This window comes from Poromitra crassiceps, assembly GCF_964638095.1.
Source record: "Poromitra crassiceps genome assembly, chromosome: 11".
Taxonomy (NCBI): domain Eukaryota; kingdom Metazoa; phylum Chordata; class Actinopteri; order Beryciformes; family Melamphaidae; genus Poromitra; species Poromitra crassiceps.
The window spans coordinates 15562727-15581828 of NC_139643.1; the positions used below are offsets into that span (position 1 = coordinate 15562727).

The 19102-nt window shown below is 48.6% G+C and overlaps 1 protein-coding gene across 1 annotated transcript in view; it reads right to left on the reverse strand.

Moving 5' to 3' along the window:
* Positions 1–746: 746 nt before the first annotated feature.
* Positions 747–19102, reverse strand: part of LOC310784767 (uncharacterized protein) — a 45401-nt gene continuing 27045 nt past the window's right edge. Inside the window, exon 4 of the mRNA XM_083645814.1 lies at positions 747–1105. Within this exon, the coding sequence (XP_083501940.1) occupies positions 905–1105 (201 nt within the window). The 3' untranslated portion in view covers positions 747–904. The remainder of the gene's footprint in view (positions 1106–19102) is intronic.

The window sequence follows — 19102 nt, forward strand, 5'->3', positions numbered from 1 at the left end:
AAAACACAAAAACAAGCAAAGTCTCACCCTATTTTTCAATTTGGCCATTCCCTTTTTATCATTATTCATTTTGGATTGGAAAAATGCAGAATTAGCCAAGAGTACACTGAAAAGTCAATTTCAAACTTCAAAATTGAAAAATGGAAGTCACGTGACCAGTTCAGAGTACGCCCACTTCAAGGTACGCCCACAGAGAGACAGCAAACGGAAATCAATTGCTGAAAGTAAAAATAAAAGTATGTTGTCACTCTGTAAACTTAGCCTTGGTTAAATTTGGCTAAAGGTCACGATTGTTACTATGGATATACATTTTAGGTCTTGTTTTTCGGCCAAGAAACTGTCATCGACCCGCGCGGCATTATCAATAGTTAACGGGCATTATTGGCTAACTTAGTTAACGTACTTTCCGGCTCTGAACAGCTCGCCAAGGTAAGCCCATGTTAGCCATCAGGCTAACGCTAGCATATCTCTCAGATTAGCGTTAATGTTAATTATACAGTCCCCGTAGATGGTGTAACGTTCATACAAATAGGTTGCGAAGAACATGTTTGTTTTTCAGTCAGAGCTGCGGGGAAAGTGAGTGATAGCAAGTGCAGCCTACTGCCTAGCCTTTCATGTGTGTATTATACTGCTAATGTATATAGGGCTACAGTAGCCTGGACGGTGACAGTACGAATGTAGGTTTAATCACTGATCGTGTCCTCATAACTCTGACAGGCTAGCTGTTATTGATCAGATTAGTATAGTCACAGCTCTACGTCTGATTATAGCCCTACTACTGTAATCAGATCTCTCTCTGTGTGTGTGTGTGTGTGTGTGTGTGTGTGTGTGTGTGTGAGAGAGAGAGATAGAGGTTTTTCTGCCATCCATCAACCTGTCTTCCTCCTCTTCACAAGTCCCTGTGTCAGCTCTTGTACTCGGTGATGATGTTTCTGCAGCGGTCCAGCTCTTTCCTCATGTCTGCCACCTCCTGGCGAAGTGCTGCGTTCTCCCGATCCAGGAAGGCGATACGCATCGAGCTCTGGTTCTCCTTGAGGCGCCGGGCATCCCACGACCGATTGACCGCCTCGTTGTTCTTGTAGTGTCGGCTCCAGTACTTGTTGTCCTGCAGGAATGGGTGTGTGTGTGTGGGGGGGGGGGGGGGGGGGGGGGGAGAGAGCGGGATGAGAAGGGTCAGGAAGTGATTTGGAAACTATCCCAGAAGAGACCGTACGTCCACACAAACATGACGTACTGACATACTCCCGCTTCATCATTGTATAGGTCGCTTCTCAAGCTGAATCCAGGTCTGTGATTACTTTGTGTTTCAGCATAGCGTGTAACACATATGTTGCCAGTTTAGGGTGACCATATTTCCAAAGCCCCAAACTGGGACCCTTAAGTCTACAATTATGCACTGGTGTAGTCTATGATACGCAGGTATACTGACTAGGAAAGCTCCAGGATTTGAGTACCCATGCACTTAAGAATGTGTAAGGATGCATACTAATATAGTTTTGTGAGAGAACTTCCACTTCAGAGAGTTTGTTTAGCAAATAGCGGGTAGATAACTGCAGGGGAGGATGATGTTGTCCAGAGTTCCATGACTATTGTAGGTAGAGAGATAACAGTGAAACTATGATCAAAAGCCATTCTTCTACATTCTTTAATTGTGTTAATGAACTAATGAGTAAGTAAGTAAGGGATAATCGATGATTAGGTATGCATTATACAATTTGACGTGAAGGCAAATAACCACCTGACGCAGGTGCTCCACGAAGCGCATTAAAATCATATAATGCACACCTAGGAGTTGATTATCCCGTTTACTGTATACCATGCTCATTTGCCAACAATATTATTTAAAAGCATTTTTGAATTTTTGGTGCAAGTTTAGTGATCAAAATCTTAAGATTTTCACATGCCATACCTCTATTTACCTATGTTGTGCGTTTATGGGGAGCTGGTTTGGTAATGAATATGATTATCAATAATTCTTAAATTATTAATAATCATATACTTAATAGATTTGTCAGAAAATATGGTAATTCTCTATAAAATCGGGGCACCAGCGTGGATGTGGCCACACATTAGTCTAGTAACCTTTTTATGGCTAACAAATCCAAACCAATAGAAAATCAGACTCAATGATTCATAATAATTGTATTTTGTACAATTACAAGGCTAAAGTCCGTACACTGGAGTCTTTCACAGCTAAGACCACAGTTAGAGGTATGCACATGAATAATCACTGGAGATTCATAGAATGTGTAATAAAAATATGTATTCAATCATAATATTAATGGAAGCATCAACATAAAGATTAAACCATCAATTCATCACATTTAATCTACAAGCTGCTAACAACATCTACAACCAATTAATAAACAATAAACACCAGTGGTATAACTTGATGGAAAATATTACATCAGGGTGTGTGTGTGGGGGGAGGGTAAGTGAGAGAGAGAGAGAGAGAGAGAGAGAGAGAGGGAGAGTCAGAGCGGAGTGGTCCTGTAGCAGTATCTCCTGTGATGTCACAGGGGCATGTCATTACCGAGCCGGACAGTCTGATAGGGTGGAGACGCCTCCTTTCTAGGGATGGGAATTTCGTGCATTTTCCTTAACCGTTAGTTGCGCACCTTAACGATCAGTTAATCGGTTAATTATTAACGTTGTTTCTCTCCCGCAACCCCCCCTTCCTCCCGGAAAAAAAATCACGTTTTGTCTTTCTCTCAGTTCAAGTTCTATTTAACCTCATAGTCACACAATAGCTGCATATTATTTATGTGACATTCATGGCATGAATCACAAATGAAAATGATAATAAAACAATAATTAGCCTAAAGACAATAAGGCTCACCTCCTTTGAACAGCCCCCTGTCCTTAACACAGTCATTTCAACAAAGGGGGACGTGATAGCCTGGTTCAATGAACTTAATGTAATCCCTCGCTGTCCGCCACGCTTAATGGCAGCATCTCCTGTTCCACCATAAAGCAAGGCTTCTGTGTTATTGTCTCTGCACACAGGATGCCTGCTCCAATCGCCTAGTATTTAATATTTAGCTATAACTTTTATGAGTGACAGTGTCCAAAATCAGCGTCCAGCGGTAATTGAACGTCACGTGATGTTCAGCGATGCTCGACAGGGAATAAGAAATTGCCCCTGGAGTTGAATTTTGAGAACAGCGTCGCAATATTTACACATGTACTTTTAGGGCCCTATCTTCCCGATGGCGGTAATTTTGCGTTAGCGCCCATTTTGCGCTGGAATAGCGCCGCACAAAGCCCTAATTGTAGGCGTGTGGGCCCGTTGCACTTTACATCATCTCGGCACACATCTCCGTATAGGCACCCAGCAAGCAAAATTACGTCATGATAACGTTGTGATGACGTGTTTCAGTGACGTTCAGGACTAGGCCGGATCACAGGGTGATTTGGGGATGATTTAGACGTCTACGCGGGAACGTCAAGCTGACGTCGAAATATGACCGTTGCCATGAATGGGCATGTTCAGTTATTCTGCTATGTACACAATGTATATTCAGCAACTTTATACATAAAGCTATAATTATGTCCAGATTAACAATTTATGCTACATTTTCAAAAAATAAAAGACCACCGGGATTTGAACTCGGGATCTACAACTTATGAAACGGCTATTCTACCACTAACCGACTAACTCACTAACCGCTGTTTGCTGAAATGATCTGCTGTATGTTGGAAAAATATAGCCTACCGTTTCAAAACATGGACCGCTTGTTCTTTTTATACCGGTATACATCCATGTATACATCCATGGAGTCGGGACAGTTTTAATACAAACGAAAGCTAATTTAATTCAAACCTTGTCTCGAAGAATCATTGAGGAATTCCCTCAAAATTTACAAGTGTCACCCTATAACGTTTGTTTACCCAGTGCTCCTGTTAGGCTATGAGACACGAATATAGCCTATGTAGGATTATGGCAGAAACTTGTTTTATATTTAAAACGTTGGTGTCAAGTCTTGGATCGGACATCACAGTGTAACCATCTACAATCTGTGTAAGAAGAACCCCGAAACACATTGCAGACAATTGTAGGATTCCCCGCAATTCATCTCCTCGTAGTCCCACCTCCACGAATAAACAGTTTGTTAATCAGGGCAGATTGTCCACATGCAAGTGCTGATCACTTGCATGCAACCATTTTGTTATCCTCATGGATATTTCAGTGATGACCGGTGAGTGAAATTAGTTGGATAGTGATTATACAGTGATAATCTGGGCCAGATCTGACTCGTCATGATATGACTTGAGCTGGCCCCGATTGGGCTCTCTCTCGAGTCGTCCGGGTCCGTCCGTGCTTGCTGGGCGTGTTTATGCGCAAAAGCATTGTGGAGGTGTGGTCATGCTAGGGGTGGGCGATATGACGATCTTAGATCGTTAACGATTAGAATGGCTCCACGATCTGCCTGTCCAGACAGATCGTTAGAATCGCGCTACAGGCAGTGCACATTCTATCAGTTGCATTTCTATGTTTGAAAGATGACTCCCAGCGCCACGCCCCCCCCCCCCCCCCCCCACCCCTTCACAACACAGAGGAGGAGTTGGTTTCACTTGTGATGTGAACACAGACACACACACTAAGTAGCAGGCAGGCATCTTTGAACAAGTTCAATAATAATTAGCCGCCGTCAGCGGCCAACGTCGCGTTGCCTCCACAGTTCAGACTTAATGTTTCGGTCACGCTGCCTGCTTGATACTGTAGCTGACAAGAGAGGGACGTGTTGCTCGCTCGGTGATAGCAGTTCCCTCGCTGTGGTCAGATTGAAACAGTCCAGTGATGGGAGTTGCAGACAGTAGTAACGTCACCTTGACGAGCAGCGCCTTTGATGTTTGCTTCATTTGCGCGTGGCTCGTTAATGCCACCGCCTCTCTCATGTTGAAAATATTGAATGTTTTGCGGCAACACAACCTGCATTTTGCTTGGTCGGGCTTGGTCTGTCTGTTGCAGTTGCCCATGACATGATGTAGGCATGACGCAGCCTATTTCTCCATTAACCAAGTGGCTAGTCTGCCTGCCTCCCTCACCGAGTTTATAGAACTGTGTCAGGCCACCACCAAACTAGTTTTACTTCGTTTCGAACTTGAGCTCTCACTCTAGTGCCTCATCCGCTGCGTACGCAGCCCACTGGAAGACTGTTATTTTTGCTCCAAAAAAATTACCTTTCATTAAAACCGACCACCCACCAGTAGGTGGCGTGGTACCCCCTGCGGCTGAGGCAGCCACCCGCGTGACTACGTCACGTCCGCTCAGTCCAGGGACAGCCACTCACCGTTTCTTCCAGCCAGGACTGAGGACGTGTTATCTCAAAGCTCTGTGTTAGCTCAAATTAGCGCTCTCAGAAGCTAAAGAAATAGGGGCTCGTTCCGTCTCACTTTGCCCACCTCGAGAGGTTTTGCGTGGACGAGATTCTTCAGGCTTCGGGGACCTGATCCGGTTTCTCTTCACCAGCGGCGTCGGAACAAGTCATCTAAAAGCTAAGAGTGTCTTCTTTACACTTAAGACCTGTATAAAAGGCTACCGCCGTGTAGCGTGTTTCGTCTTCCCCGGCTGGGGTAGCGAATGATAGGCTTGAGAGGGGACCAAGGTCCGCTCTCAAAAAAGTGTGAAAGCTAGCTTGCATACGTGCAGATAGCATTAGTACTGTTTAGCACAGAACGATAGTATTGTTGCAGATAGCTAGCGTGCACCCATGCAGTTAGTATCTGTGTGCTAAGTACATTGGGCGCGAGCTACCTCCATGTAGAGCGTGCACGTTTACTCCGGCTGGAGTAACGTTAAGAGAGAGTAGTAGCTAGAGAAGCCACCGTTGCAGGCTTACTGCTAGTTAGCTTACACGGAATAACCCCCGCTAATTCCTGTAAAGAGAGAGGGGGGGACAGCCAGGTGCTGTGTTAGCTGTGAGGCTACGCTGGCCGGTTACGACCGGCACAATGAATGTGTGCACTGCCTAGGGCATGAGCATGCTGCACAGGCGTTGCTGGGACCTACATACATGTACTGCTTGTAGTGTAGCAATTACTGGCGTCGTCCCCGGAGGGGGCGCTCTGAGATATTAGCTGAGCGAATACGCTAGCTAGGTAAGCTCGCTCCACACGAGTGTGTTAGCCGCTTCTCTCAGTACTTACGCCATCTTAGCCAGCTTGCTTGTCTGCTAAGTGTTGCTTTGCCGTCGTGCAAATAGCTAGATCTACTAGATTGTAACTTCTTGTAACTCCTCTGAGGAGTTTCTTCTGAGATTGACTAGCTTCACGGGCCGCTGGCTTTCAGCTTGTGGTCACGCTCGCTTCCTCGTGTTACTCAGGGTAGAGGCTCGCTGCACGGGCTTGTGCGCAGGCTTGTGTTAGCGCACGCTTGTCTCTCAGTGCTTACACTAGCTTAGCTGGTGGCTTGTTCACGCTTGTTCTCTCGGGTTAACAGGTTGTGGGTATTGTTGCCTTCCCTTCGGGCTGGGCTATTACCGCTTACGTTACCGTTGCATGCGCACGTTCGCTAGCCTCTGGGTTGCTTACTGTCTAGCCTGTGCTTCTTGCTAGTTTGCTAGCTTGCTTAAAACGGCACTCCCGCTAACAGGGTGCGGCCTGCGGGAGCTTGCTATTTAGTGATTAGCTTCCTGCTTTCTCTTGGGCTACTGAGCAGGGAAAGTCAGCGAGGGGATGGGCCTTGTGTAAAACTACATTGGCCGAGTATGAACCGGCACGATAGGTGCGTGTTCTGCCTTGGGCGTGAGCACGCTGCACAGGCGCTTTGAACCCTCGGTCTTGCAGCTGCTGGGCTATCTTCATGAGCGAGCCCTTCAAGGGAGCAGTTCGTGAGGCGATGCCCAGGGCTGCAGCTAAGATGGGCACTGCCTGGGCTGAGCCACCCCAGCCCCTGCATCAGCCATAACATGGCTCCTTGGTCTACAATAGACGTACCGCCCCTTGCTGGCGCTACACGTCCAGCAGTGGTTTCAGCTCGCCAAGGTCTGGGCTCAGTGCCAGCCATTGGCTTGTAGCTCTAAGGACAAGCCCACCGCCCTTGGTGCCCAGGGCCCGGGGTGGTTGGGAGCTCTCCGTGGGTCGCATTCCCTTTGTTGGGGCATCCCCTGCAAGCACAAGGAGCCTGACAGGGGGCCCAGCGCACCTTGGTCCATGGCCACGGCCTGGCCTCGGTTGGCAGCGCTCAGGTCAAGCTCACCGGTTGGCTCACCAAGGCTGGGCTCAGTGCCAGCCTGCGGCTTGTAGCTTTAGGGTCAAGCCCACCGTCCTCGGTGCCCAAGGCCCGAGTTCGGTCGGGAGCTCTCCCAGGGTCTCATACCCATCATCAAGGCTCGCCTTGGTCCATGGCTACAGCCTAGCCTCGGCTAGAGGCTACTAGGACAAGCCCACCATCAATGGCACCGTGGGCCCATTGCTGGTCGGGAGCTCTCCTGGGGACCGCACTGCCGGACAAGTCCGCATGCGGCCGGACTCGAAAGAGAACGTTACCTCCGCAGTCCCCCCAGCCTGCGAAAGTCGCACGGCGGGGTGGGGGGGTTGGGGCTGGGGGGGTGGGGGTTTACTTCGATACAACGCACCCACGGGGCGCGTCAGTAGGCGGAGCTTGCGTAAGAAATTCTCCCCCAGCATGCACAGCTCCTACGGAACTGATCATGCGGCAGGGGGGTGTAGCCTCTCATGTCCTGCCCCCCCCCCATCAGGGTACCAGATCAGGTCCCGGTGCCCAACAATATACTCATGACCAGAGGGGCGGGTTCCGCTCCTTCTGGCCACAAGAGACCATCTTTGTCCAACAGGCTCGATGCCTGGGAGCGTCTATGTTCCCCGTCCCCATGGTTACAGCGCACCCTCCAGAAGGGATACGCTTGGGCGTACAGTTTGCCAGGCCCCCACCCACGTTCGACGGGATCCCCGATCCGGCCGTGGAGGGGTCCATGGACAGACTCCACAAGGAGGTTATTTCGCTCCTCGCCAAAGGGGCGATTCGCTCGGTTCCCAAGGCAGAGGTGCGCTTGGGTTTCTACCACAGGTACTTTGTCGTGCCCAAGAAGGACGGCTCCATGCGTCCAAAATTGGACCTTCAGCCTCTCAACAAGACGTTCAGGAAGTTCCCGTTCCGAATTCTCTCTTTTCCCCGCCTGTTCAACGCGTTGGGACAGGGGGATTTCTTTACTTCCGTGGATCTGAAAGATGCGTTCTTCCATGTCCACGTGGTCAAGAGACACAGGAAATACCTGAGGTTCTCCTTCCTGGGGAAGGCTTACGAGTTCTGTGTCTTGCCATTCGGCATGTCTTTGAGCCCGCAAACCTTCATGGTGTGCGTGGAGACAGCCTTGGCTCCCTTCCGCGTGAGGGGGATCCGCGTCTTCCTATATCTCGACGATGCTCTCATAGTGGCCGACTCGAGGGTCCGTGCCACGGAACATACCAAGGTGGTGACCTATCACCTGCAAACCTTAGGGTTTTTGGTGAACTGGCAGAAGAGTTGCCTCGTCCCAGCGCAGGCGGCGACCTTCCTGGGGCTCGAGCTAGACTCCCGGGCCATGCGGGCCCGCCTTTCGCCAGAGCGACAGGCTCGCACGGTGCGGAAAGCAAGGACCTCGGTGTCAGTGCATCAGTGCACAGTCATGTTGGGCATGATGGCCTCAGCACTGCATGTGCTCCCACTGGGGAGGCTACACATGCACCCGTTCCAAATCTGGTTCCTCAGGCTTCGCCTGGACCCGGCCAGGGACCGTCATCGCAGGGTTCCTCTGACAGGTCAGGCCCGGCAGGCGCTGGCCATATGGGCGGACCCCCGTTACCTCTCGAGAGGTACACGGTTGGGCCCTGTCCCGCTCAGGTTGGTGATTCGCACCGACGCCTCCCTCTGGGGATGGGGTGTGGTTTGCGGGCATTTTTCGGCGAACGGCCGGTGGGAGGCTCAGGAGCTTCGCCACCTAAACGTGCTAGAGCTGGAGGCGATTTGCCTGGCTCTGCTTCAGGACAAGCCCACCATCAATGGCACCGTGGGCCCATTGTTGATCGGGAGCTCTCCTGGGGACCGCACTGCCGGACAAGTCCGCGTGCGGCCGGACTCGAAAGATAACGTTGCCTCCGCAGTCCCCCCAGCCTGCGAAAGTAACACTTCCAGTGGCTCATACATGGGCACCATGTTCTGATTCGCTTGGACAATATGGCAGCGATCGCCCACCTGAACAAACAGGGCGGTGTGCGGTCGGGGGCGCTGAACCAGTTAGCGGCGGGGATTCACCTGTGGGCGTATCCCCGTCTCCTTTCAGTGTCAGCGGTTTATCTGCCCGGACGGCTGAATTACGGGGCCGACCTGCTGTCTCGAGGCAATCCCCGTCATACGGAGTGGTGCCTCCACCCTCAGGTGGTGGAACAGGTTTGTGCCAGGTTTGGCCGCGCCCGCGTCAATCTCTTCGCATCGCGGCACGCGACACACTGCCCACTGTGGTTCTCGATCCAGGAGGACGGCCCCCCGTTAGGTCATGACGCGCTAGCACACCCGTGGCCGCGGGAGGGGCTCTATGCGTTTCCCCCCGATCCCCCTGATCCATCAGGTGTTGGACAGGGTGAGGGAACAGCGCCTCCGGCTCGTTCTAGTGGCTCCGTTTTGGCCCAGGCAGACATGGTTTGCGGACCTGGTCTCCTTGGCGCAAGGTCCGCCCTGGGCGCTGCCGGTACGGGCGGATCTCCTATCCCAGGCGGAGGGGGAGGTGTTCCACCCCTCCCCAAGCAGGTGGAAGCTAGCAGTCTGGCTCCTGAACGGGACCATTTGCTAGCCCAGGGCTTGCCCGATAATGTGGTATGCACTATTCAGAGTGCTAGGGCTGCTTCGACCCGCTCTCAGTACACGTACAAGTCGCGGGTCTTTTCGCGTTGGTGCACAAATAAGGGCGTGGATCCAGTGAACTGCAGTGTGCGACCAGTTCTCTGTTTCCTTTAGAGCCTGCTTGATGCGGTTCAGTCCCCGCAGTCGCTTAAGGTGTACGTAGCCGCAATTTCTGCTTGCCACATGGGAATTGAAGGGAGCCCCATGGGGGCGTGCCCTTTGGTCTCGCGCTTCATGGAAGGAGCGCGTAGGCTGCGCCCGCCGTCGCGGTGCATTTTTGCAAGGTCCGCCCTGGCCGCTGCCGGTACGGGCGGATCTCCTATCCCAGGCGGAGGGGGAGGTGTTCCACCCCTCCCCAAGCAGGTGGAAGCTAGCAGTCTGGCTCCTGAACGGGACCATTTGCTAGCCCAGGGCTTGCCCGATAATGTGGTATGCACTATTCAGAGTGCTAGGGCTGCTTCGACCCGCTCTCAGTACACGTACAAGTGGCGGGTCTTTTCGCGTTGGTGCACAAATAAGGGCGTGGATCCAGTGAACTGCAGTGTGCGACCAGTTCTCTGTTTCCTTTAGAGCCTGCTTGATACGGGTCAGTCCCCGCAGTCGTTTAAGGTGTACGTAGCCGCGATTTCAGCTTGCCACATGGGAATTGAAGGGAGCCCCATGGGGGCGTGCCCTTTGGTCTCGCGCTTCATGAAAGGAGCGCGTAGGCTGCGCCCGCCGTCGCGGTGCATTTTCCCCAAATGGGACCTGGTTACGGTGCTGGACGGGCTAACGGGTCATCCGTTTGAGCCCTTGGACTTGAAATTCTGTCTTTGAAGACCGCGCTGCTGCTGGCCTTGTCGTCAGAAAAGACAGTTGGTGACCTGATTGCCCTCTCAGTGCAGCAGGCCTGTATGGTTTTTGGGGATGATGGGCGCAGCGTTACGTTGCGACCTAACCCGGCTTATACCTAAGAATATTAATGCCAGCTTTAGGTCTATGGTCATAGACTTGTCAGCATTCTGTCCCCCGCCGTTCAGTTCGGGCGAGGAGAGGCGCTTGCACATGCTGTGCTCGGCCTATGTGGTTCGTTACGCGCTACAAACCAGTTGTTGGTCTGCTTTGGGCAGAAGGCCCAGGGTGGGCCCCTTTCCAAGGATCGCTTATCACACTGGATAGTGGAGGCGATTGCTTTGGCATACTCTGCCATGGGTAAGATACCCCCGGAGGGTATCAAGGCGCATTCTACGCGAGGCGTTGCGACATCCTCTGCATTGTTGCGTGGTGTTTCGGTGGAGGAAATGTGCGCTGCGGCCTCATGGTCCTCTCATCACACGTTTGTTAGGTACTACAGCCTCGACATGTCCGGTTCGCGTTTTGCGCATGCGGTACTGTCAGGGGCAAGAAAGTAGTACCGTTGCCGCTCTAAAATGTCATACGGTCGGGTTCACCGATGCCTCTCGGGTCGCTCTGTGGGGTGCTCCCGGCAGCAAGGGCGGTTGAATTTGGCACTAAAGTGAGAGCTCGAGTTCGAAACGAAGTAAAACGTTAGGGTTGTACTACAACCCGGGTTTTACGAGTGAGAAGGAGAGCTCTCACTACCCAGCCTTGCTGCGTCGATGCGTCGTTGGTTGCGTCGATTCTCAGCGGGCTGGAAGAAACAATGAGTGGCTGTCCCTGGACTGAGCGGACGTGACATAGTCACGCGGGTGGCCGCCTCAGCCCCAGGGCGTACCACGCCACCTACTGGTGGGTGGTCGGTTTTTAACAAAAATCCAGTGGGCTGCGTACGCAGCGGATAAGGCACTAGAGTGAGAGCTCTCCTTCTCACTCGTAAAACCCGGGTTGTAGTACAACCCTAACGTTTTCAGCTAACGTTATTCAGCGCGTGCCTTCTTGTTAACGTTATTTCTTAGTGTTTCCCAAACTATGGGTCGTGACTCAGTTTGGGTCGTGGACCCGTGGGGGGTGGGTCTTTTATCTTTTGGGTCCCAAGATAAAAAAAAATTGGGAACCCCAAACATGAATTATTGTAAACTCAGCGTAAGAAATGAACGACATGAAAATATTTATCAAACTTTACATGACTTTTCCCAAACTTTTTCTACAAGTTTTCCAGGGCCTGGGAATTGAATTTTAAATTTGACTTTTCCAGGTTTTTCATGACCGTACGAATCCTGAAATTAGTTTGGATGTACTTGTACTGTTCAGTTAAGTTGCAAAATAGTCTTAAAAACCAAGATGAAAAAGAATCGTGATAAGATCGTGGATCGTGATCCTGCCTGAAAAAATCGTAATATGATATTTTTGCCATATCGCCCCCCCCCCCCTAGGTCATGCCCAGGCTAGATGGAAAACATCTACCCGCCAAGCATATTTCTTACCGGCCAAAAAAAACAAACGCATTTTTGTGTCACATATATCCATATATATCAATTTTTTTCAGTACATTTCAAGTAGATAAGGTATTACGTTGAAGAATACACACTTAACACGTTGACTGCCAACGACGTGTTAACACGTTTTCAATATCCAGCTGTTGACTGCCAACGACGTGTTAACACATTGACTGCCAGCCGTTTTTTTTTGCTGTAGGTAGCTTCTGCCAAGCCGTTTTTTGAGGATTATGGCTCATTTTACAAGAGCCGAGGATTCGTTTCAGCTTGGAGTTTGTGAACATACAATATCTCAAAAGTACTAATAGAATGTGTACTTTCTCTGTCTAAAAGAGTTAGTTTGTAGAGTTAGTAGTTATGTAAGCATTAGCAGTTGAATACAGCATGGTTTTAGCGTCAGAAAGAATATTCAGAGATAAACGGCTTTTTGTGAAATTGGATGGAACAGTCACTTTAACCATTCATTTTTGGCTCTCTCTCTCTCTCTCTCCCTCCCCCTCTCGCTCTCTCTCTCTCTCTCCCTCCCTCTCGCTCGCTCTCCCTCCCTCTCTCTCTCTCTCTCTCTCTCTCTCTCTCCCTCCCTCTCGAGTTGCTTCAACTCCTCCCTCCGTGGGCGGACAAGCTTGTCACCAGTCAGTGCTTTGCTGCTCTCCTGTGCCTGCATGTCTGCACGGCCGCTGTTTGAGGAAGTCGGGATGGACTCGCTCGTTTGGAGTTTTGGTTGAGAGAAGCTTTTGCGATTCTGGTCATATTTATGCTGCGTGTTTCAAAGTGTGTTCCTCCACCTGTAATCTATCACCCGATCATAGTAGATCGGCTGAATCTATTATGTAAATTTGCAATCCCGCATCGCCAGCAATCAGCGCGAAAAGGAGAATGGCTGGGCTGAGAATGGCGTGACAAGTTAAAAAAATGCTTTCCTTCCTCTAGCCAGGAGAGCACTGTTGCCACTTAGTGGGTCGGTGGAATGGGTTGTAAACGTTCGGTGGCTCCAATAATTATATAAGAGATGTAAAAGGGTTAGATGCACAACCCACCGTCAAAAAAAAAAAATCGATGCCAAAAACGTGTAAACACGTTGTTGGCAGGGAACAGCTGGATTCTGAAAACGTGTTCATACGTTGTTGGCAGTGAATGTGTTAACACGTCAAAAAAAAAATCGTTTTTTTTTTTTTGACGGTGGATCGTTGATCTGGCCCTTTTGCATCTCCTATTATAGTGTTAGAGCCGCCGGGCGTGTGCAATCCATTCCGCCGACCCACTGAGTGGAGACGGTGCTCAGACTATTGAGAGCCAAGCAAGCCAAGACAGCAGCATGGAAGCCATTATCGTGAAAATGGATGGGGCGAAAACACTTTCGTTTTCGCGCTGATTGCTGGCGGTGCGGGGTTGCAAACTTGCATGGTGGATTGCGGATGGAGCACACTTTGAGGCACGCAGCGTAAATATGACCAGAGTCGCAGGGGCTTCATCGGAGCTCTCGGCCAGGGCTCCGGGAGGCGGGCGAGTCCAGCCGGGCTTCCTCGGGGAGCGGCCACGCAGACACGCACAGCGGCAGCGGGGCAGTGAGACTGGCGACAAGCTTGTGGTGCAGCAGGCAATTTTGCCTTGCAAAATAGCACCAAATTGGAAACAGCCATAAAAGGCTTTTAGAATGGGATTTTCAACCCATTCTTTTTTGTTTCTTTTTCGCTCTAATTTAGAGTAATTTAATTTCTATTCAGAAATTTATTTGAGAGGTCGAGAGTATGAGAAAGTGCATTTGCACAGGTAGGAAAGTGTATGTGACACGGCGCTGCAGCCAAGAAGAACGCCCACGGAGGGAGGAGTTGAGCAGAGGGGAGTTTCCTGCTGTTATGGAGGAAATTACTGTTCAAAACTATTGTTTAGGTCTTACTGATGCCAAAAATGAATGGTTAAAGTGACTGTTCTATCGAATTTCACAAAAAGCTGTTTATCTCTGAATAAATTTTCAGACGCTGAAACCATGCTGTATTCAACTGCTAATGCTTACATAACTACTAACTCTACAAACTAACTCTTTTAGACAGAGAAAGCACACATTCTATTAGTTATTTTTAGATGATTGGTGTTCACGAAGTCCTAACAGAAAAGAATCCTCGGCTGTTGTAAAATGAGCCTAGAATCCTCAAAAACCCCCCTGGCAGAACTTACCTACAGCATTGAAAAAAGGCTGGCAGTCAATGTGTTAAATAAGAGGCCAGAGTAAAATTTTAAGCAAATTATTTTAATATATTGATAGATGATTGATTAATCAATACATGTCAAGTCAATCTTATCAATACATGTCAAGTCAATCTTGAGCTTAAATTGTTGTAAACAAAAGTTATAAATAAGCTAGAAGTAATAACTGCGACAGTCTCAGTGCACTGCAGACAGCGCACAACTTGGGCTACGGACCTTTCTCTCCCACTCCAAACCTGGCACCTGCGTTAGCTCTCCTGCACTCGTTCTCGGCTCCGGCTTTATTGGTGGTAAGCATTTTGATGCTCTTCATCTCCTCATCATACGAGCTCGGCAACAAGCGCGAGCGATTGATTCATTGATTGATTGATTCGCACGATGTAGGCTGTCAATTTAGCAGAGGTTAAAAGACGCTTTTTACCTCCGCTAAATTGACGACTGCATTCCATTCCACTCCAGTCATGTTTGGTAGCCTATACGGCAGAGCCAGAATGAAACAGTCTCACAAACCACTCGTGTTAGCCAGCTGCGCACCAAAACACACATAACTATGATATCCTCATATATACTGTATCATACGAGTGTCGGCAACAAGTGCGAGCGATTGATTCATTGATTGATTGATTCGCCGACGTTAGGCTGTCAATTTACCTCCGCTAAATTGACGACTGCATTTCATTTCAGAGTCACGTTTGGTAGCCTACACGGGAGAGCTAGAATGAAACAGCCTCAGGAAGAACTCGTGTTATACTACCGCACTGAACTAACGTTAATTTCAGACTGTTTCCTTGTATATTGTGCCCTGCATGCATTGCTAGCACGAGCTTGCTGCTAAATTTAGCATCTGTTTGTTTCATGGGCTTTGCTCAATTCACTTCCTACTTCCTCACATGACATCATGCATGACATGCGTGACGACAGGGGCGGACTGGGATCATAATTCAGGCCGGGTATTAGATACCAAGCAGACCAGGCCGATACAGGCCGACGTGCGTGCCAGCGTCCAAAGGGCGGCGCCGTTTGAAGCCCAATTTGGGCCGTTTGAAGCCAGATTTGGGCCGTTTGAAGACCAATTTGGGCCGTTTGAAGCCCAATTTGGGCCATTTGAAGCCAGATTTGGGCCGTTTGAAGCCCAATTTGGGTCGTTTGAAGCCGGATTTGGGCTGTTTGAAGCCCAATGTGGGCCGTTTGAAGCCAGATTTGGGCCGTTTGAAGCCCAATTTGGGCCGAGTCCAATTTTACAATGAGATGCACCCACTTTAACCCTGAATAAAGTAATAAAACCACTAGTAAACCACTAGGCGGCGCCTGGCCTGCTGTTCAGTGAGTGGCCTGACTGCGGGCACCATTTTTTTTTTTTTTTTTGCAGGCCAGGCCACCGGGCATTTGCCCGACGTGCCCGATTATGCAGTCCGCGCCTGCGTGATGACCTTCTCACGTGACCACTCCTTCTGTTGCGCTAGCTGGGTGAGGTACGCCCTCTGCTGGACTGGTATAATTAACATACTGTGAGCTCTGAAGACTGAAGTGATGATACAAAGTAACAATGTTGTCGAAGTATTAGCTTCGTTAGATTACAAACCCAGGCATGAGCATCACTACAGTTCAACATAGCAGAGGACCAAGTGCGCAATCAAATCCACCACAGTTATAATAAATAATTAATTTTAATCGGCTACATTGTTAACGGCAGTTAACCGACTAACAGTTAATCATTACCATCCCTACTCCTTTCTAAGATGGCAGTTTTGCCAGAATTTAGGGAGGATTAGACTGTGGGGAGCAGATAGGCTATAATCTGGCTGCATCTATCAGACTGGTTACTTTTAGCAAGGGAAACCCGGGTCCTTGACCGGCATGCATCTACAGACATAATAAACCAAGCGTGGTCCAATCCACCGCACCTGTCCAGCATGCACAGCGCAGCAGCGACGCGGTGGGGATTCGTTTTTTCACCCTGGAAGTGCGCTTATGTTTTCAGGAGTCGCAAATACACATAGTCCGTCCGGGCTGTATGCCACAGACAGCATTGGTTTATACAGTAGTGTTTAAACGTTATGGTAAATAATATAATGGGATGTGTGGGAGCAGTGGAGGGAAGGAAACTGTTGGTCCGTTTTTTGAGAGAAACTGGGCTAATCACAAGACTGTAATGGAGTAGGGAAACATTGGATGAATTAATCCAGAAGGAGGCAGTAATGCAACATTTTGGATGCCAACTGCCATTAAATCAAACAGAAGAAGAAGACTGTTAAGAACAAACCCTTTTTGTTGCTAGTATATGTCATGAGTGATTAATCTGATGTCAAGTGGATTTGAGAATTATTGTATTATATTGTATTGTCTGTAACAGCTGTTAAAGTTAAAGAAAAATTAATATAATTTAGCCATTGAATGGAAACTAGTGAACCTCAGTCAGGTTTAGACCATCGACATATAATAAAGATGGATGCCGCATGAGGTCCCGTTCAGTGAAGCCGTTGCATGTTAGATCGCCGCTCTGGCGGCTGTAGCCAGTATAGGTCACAATGTTAGTTGTGCCTCCCCCATGTTAGTGGATGGGAAAATCGCAACCGAAATAATCACAGTATACGTCAGATATTTTTTTTCCAAAGGTGGTTTGTATCATTTTAGATTGGGTTGGCTGTGCTGGCTACCAGACATATCAATGGACCGCAATAAAAATAACATTGTTTTGAGAAAGGTGCGCGAGGAATTAACGTTGGTTGGGGACTGAATTAAGTTCAGAAAATATGTGTGTTTTATTAGTTACTCCAGCGTTTTTAACATAGCAATAGCGTTAGCCGCTTTCGCTAGTCGGCTGTTTTTCATTATTTATTGGCTTAATATTACTATAACTTAACAACCGATAACGATAGCTGGAATAACACAATAATATACACATATTTTCAGAACTTACCAGGTTGTCCAACTGTCAGGAAATGTGTTTTATAACGTTAACTCCTGTCCCGGGTAAGATGGGGCCTAGTACGCAACCACCAGCCATGAGCTAATCGCTAACGGGTTAGCCGTTAACGTCACATACAAACAGAAGTTTTATTTTTGGTATTAAAGCAACAAATGTTTTTATATGGATATCTCAGAGAAATGCTTTGACTGTGGGGATGTTCGTTCTTCACAAGCTCCTTTCTTAGCTGTTGTAAGGATATAGTTAACAGAGGCGAGACTAGGCAGCTGGGCTAACGTTACCACTGAGCTATATTAAATGGAACGTTACAGGCTGCCGTACCCACACTATACCAGTAAACAATGTAGCGTAAAGCGTCAAGGTTAGATTTGTAAAACCAACATTTGCTCCAAAAGGAATTAAATCATAAAGTTAATCAAAATGCCACGGAAACATTAGGCTAGCTTAATCAACACAGCAGTGCATCGGATAATTCCCCCAGTGAGAGGCTGAGAGGAGCATCCCTGCCTCCACTTCCGGTTCTGGCTGCTGCTGAGAGCGCGGGCTGCTGCTGAGAGCAGCCCGGAGGTCTTAATCTCCGACAACCAAAATCAGATTTTCGTACAGGCGTCATTTTGATAAACTGATCTCATAGTGGGAATCTTCCTGGTTACTTTTGGCGAGACAAAAAATATTATGACTTAAAGTGCCATATTTACAGAGCTGGACTGTATATAAATACAGAATGCACTGTGCGCATTCTAGAAATAGCCGCTCTACATAAGAAAGTATAGAGGGGGGGGGGGGGGGGGACTGAGGTTTCAACCCAAAAGAGCTAGTGCGCAAACTCTGGTTCACTAATCTGGCAGGATTTTGGCTTCAATAGACCATACAGGGAGGCGATAGGGACACTCCCTCCATTCATATTATATCTCAATGGTTTAGACTCACAGAGAAACAGTGAAGTTCTTGGGGAAAAAACACTTGAGTTGCTCAGTTCGTGGTACACGAAGGGTGCGTTTCTTTTATTGTTCCCGTCCCGCCCCCACATAAGCCCTCGATCGCATAATTTCCAACAAGGAAACACATCTGCTGACGTTGTCGTTAGGTCAACATACAAATCCTTTGATCCATGCATGCCTCTGTTGTGTCCCCATCAACACGGCGGTCATACCTTGAAGAAACGAACAACACCGTGTTATTAATCACTGTATAATGTTAACGTTAGTCACCAGACATCCGAATTTCAGTTACATCCTACGGTGGCATAGCCACCTCGCATACAGTACATCTTGAACTGCTCCATGTTTACCATATGTTTACATTAGCACACAATGCTAATCTTGAGCTAGCATTAGCTTCGTTAGCTTACAAAGCCAGGCATGAGCATCACTACAGTTCAACATAGCAGAGCACCAAGTGCGCAATCAAATCCACCACAGTTATAAAGTTTACCGACAGAAAGTGGTACTGATTTATCTGACATCATATGGGAAAGGAGTCTGTCTGTGGTATCAGAATCAGAATCAGAAAGACTTTAATGCTCCCGAGGGGGAGATTGGGACAATTTACAGCTGCTCGCACTCAGGCATGAAATATCCACATAACACAACATAGCATAGCATAACACATGGTACATAGCATGGTACAACTCTGCTCAGTTACTACCAGCTGATCCAATTCAAAGTTGCTCACCGTCTTCATTATTCCAAGCAGAAATTACATAAGATCTTCCCCTCTGACTCACCATTGTGCGACAGGTGTCAAGTGTCA